The sequence below is a fragment of the Crocuta crocuta genome, unplaced genomic scaffold (assembly GCF_008692635.1).
Source record: "Crocuta crocuta isolate KB4526 unplaced genomic scaffold, BGI_CrCroc_1.0 scaffold8, whole genome shotgun sequence".
In the NCBI taxonomy this organism is placed as follows: domain Eukaryota; kingdom Metazoa; phylum Chordata; class Mammalia; order Carnivora; family Hyaenidae; genus Crocuta; species Crocuta crocuta.
In genome coordinates this window covers 2313858-2316431 of record NW_027532162.1, presented here as the reverse complement: position 1 = coordinate 2316431, position 2574 = coordinate 2313858, and the positions used below count along the sequence as shown (strand labels likewise).

The 2574-nt window shown below is 54.9% G+C and overlaps 1 protein-coding gene across 1 annotated transcript in view; it reads left to right on the top strand.

Annotated features, from left to right (window-relative positions):
* Window positions 1-1115: 1115 nt before the first annotated feature.
* The window catches only part of DYNC1H1 (dynein cytoplasmic 1 heavy chain 1), a 66146-nt gene continuing 64687 nt past the window's right edge, over window positions 1116-2574 (top strand). The window contains exons 1-2 of the mRNA XM_077776543.1: window positions 1116-1145; window positions 2185-2446. Coding sequence (XP_077632669.1) covers window positions 1116-1145; window positions 2185-2446 — 292 coding nt within the window. The remainder of the gene's footprint in view (window positions 1146-2184; window positions 2447-2574) is intronic.

The following is a 2574-nucleotide window of genomic DNA, read 5'->3' as shown; positions in this document are numbered from 1 at the left end:
CCCGTCGCCTCCATCCCCCCCACCCCAAGGACAGCTTGGAATTTGGCGGGGGCGGAGGGGGCGGAGCAGAGCCCCATGCCCAGAGGCCAAAAGGGCATCTCACAAGGAATCTCCTCCCCTTGCAGCCCTGGGCCAGCCCCGGGGGGATAAGGAATTTAGAGCTCTTAGCGCCCTGGGTACTGTAAGCACTCAACATTGACCATTCTTATTATGTGTTAAACACAGCAAACCTCTTTATAAAACAGAAATGCAAGCACTTTGGGTCCCTGTATGAATCTTTGTTCAGATTCTTTCGATTTCCATCCTCTTGGAAAAAACAAACACTTTTAATTTTGAACCTATCATACAGAGCTGCAAATCCGAAGCCTGCTGCTCCGTTGCCCTGGCTCAGGGCCAGGTTGCAGATGTTTGAGTGTCTTGGATGCCCAAGTGGCTGCGTCTCCTGGGGTCTTCTGAATGGTGCTGACTCACCGTGCGCGCTGTGAGCAGCCTGTCTCCCTCTACCAGGTCGCGACTGGGTTTCTGGGTCTCAGATGGTGTGCGGTCAGTTCAGAGTTCACCAACCTGCACCTAGTAGATTTCCCTCTTCATTCCTGTTACTGCCCCAAAGGACATGGGGCTGGGGTGGGGTGCTGAGCAGAGTGCTTAGCATCGAGTAAGCATTCAGGATTAGCTGTCTGTGGCATTACTATCATTCATACCATTATGATCACAGCACAAACTCATTGCGGTTTTCTTTTTTTTTTTTTTAAATGTTTTTTATTTATTTCTAGGAGAGAGAGAGAGAGACACAGCGTGAGGAGGGGAGGGTCAGAGAGAGAGGGAGTCACAGACTGAAACAGGCTCCAGGCTCTGAGCTGGCAGTCAGCACAGAGCCCGACGCGGGGCTCGAACCCATGAACTGCGAGATCATGACCTAAGCGAAAGTCGGACGCTTAACCGACTAAGCCACCCAGGCGCCCCCTCATTGCGGTTTTCTATTCTTCTGGAAGGTTATCTAGATCTGTGTGGGCATATCACACAAGGGTGGACTGATGGAGGGCAGGAGGATGGGGTATTACTCTGTCCCTTTTTCCATGAGCTCCTTAGACCAAAGAATCATCTGATTAGTTTCCATGTTCCAGCAGCTCATGGGACTTGGCTGGGTAATTGAGCAAGGATAAGCATATTGTATGTTTCCCAGTTTTCCAAAGATGATTTGGGGGAATCAAATCACCCTATCATCATGCTACCAATCAGGACTCAGCTCCGTGACTGTGCACTCTGATATAAAAATAACACCTTTGGTTTCCCTTCCTCCACCCAATTTAGGAAGCAATTATGAGTCTGAACTTTCAAAGGCTCATTAAAAGAAACTGTCATCTCAAACCAAAAAAGTGGGCAGCCTGGACTCTGGCCCTTAGTGCCCTTATGTCATCTCCGTGTAAGGGAGGAGATCCAGGTTGACCGCAGCTGGAGGGGAGCTTTAGCCGGCAGGCATCTCAGCCCCTGCCTTCTGAGGCCCCAGATGCTGAGGCCCATGGAATGGCAGTGGCCCCCCCCCGCTAGCAGAGCATCTCTGTTCTACACAGATGCGCTCAAATAGGTCATCACCTGGGGGGAATGATTTTGTTATTAGCAGCCAGGACCCACACCAGCTTGGCTTTGTCCCACCGTTCAGGTGTGATCTCCTGGCTTTACCTTACATTGCTTCTGTAGCCAGGGCTCCGGCCGCGACCTTCAGGCTCCTCTGTCTGGGTAGAGGCTAGCTCCTCTGCGGGGAACATCCCCTTCCCATCCTCCCCTCTTTCCAGCCTAGCAACGTGGCACGCCCCTGTCTCCTGCCCCCTCTGAAAACGTTCTCCCTCTCTCTGTGCAGATCTAACAACACATATCTCATGACTGTATTTTAGCATTTAACACATTGTAGTCATTCATTCCTTCAACGCGAGAATACAGGTTAAATGCTTAGAGCAATGTCGATCACAAGCTAACTGCTCCAAAATAAAAAGTTAGTTCTCGTTATTAACACCATTCATTCAATATTTATGCAGTGTCTCAGGCTCTGTGCCGTTCGGCCCCAGCAGCGAACCAGACACAGTCCCTGGCCACCGCACACCGCCCACGAGCCAAGTCAAGTTCCCATCTTTATAAAGGGTTTGCGGTGCAGGGAAACCCGGGACGCGCCCAGTATGGGGACTACAGGTCCCAGAAGGCTGCGCGGCGGCGGCGCCGGGGGCCCCCGCGCGCGCATGCGCAACGTNGACGGCCGTGCAGAATGTGGCCGACGTGTCGGTGCTGCAGAAGCACCTGCGCAAGCTGGTGCCGCTGCTGCTGGAGGATGGCGGCGAGGCTCCGGCCGCGCTCGAGGCGGCGCTGGAGGAGAAGAGCGCCCTGGAGCAGATGCGCAAGTTCCTGTCGGACCCGCAGGTCCACACGGTCCTGGTGGAGCGCTCCACGCTCAAAGGTGCGGGGCCGGGCGTTGGCGCCGGGGACCGGGATCCGGCTGGGGGGCGGAGCGGCCTCGGGGCTGCAGACGCCCCGCGGGATGGGGCCCTGAGGCCGCGGGGCGAGGCCGGCGCCGCCCCCCCTGCC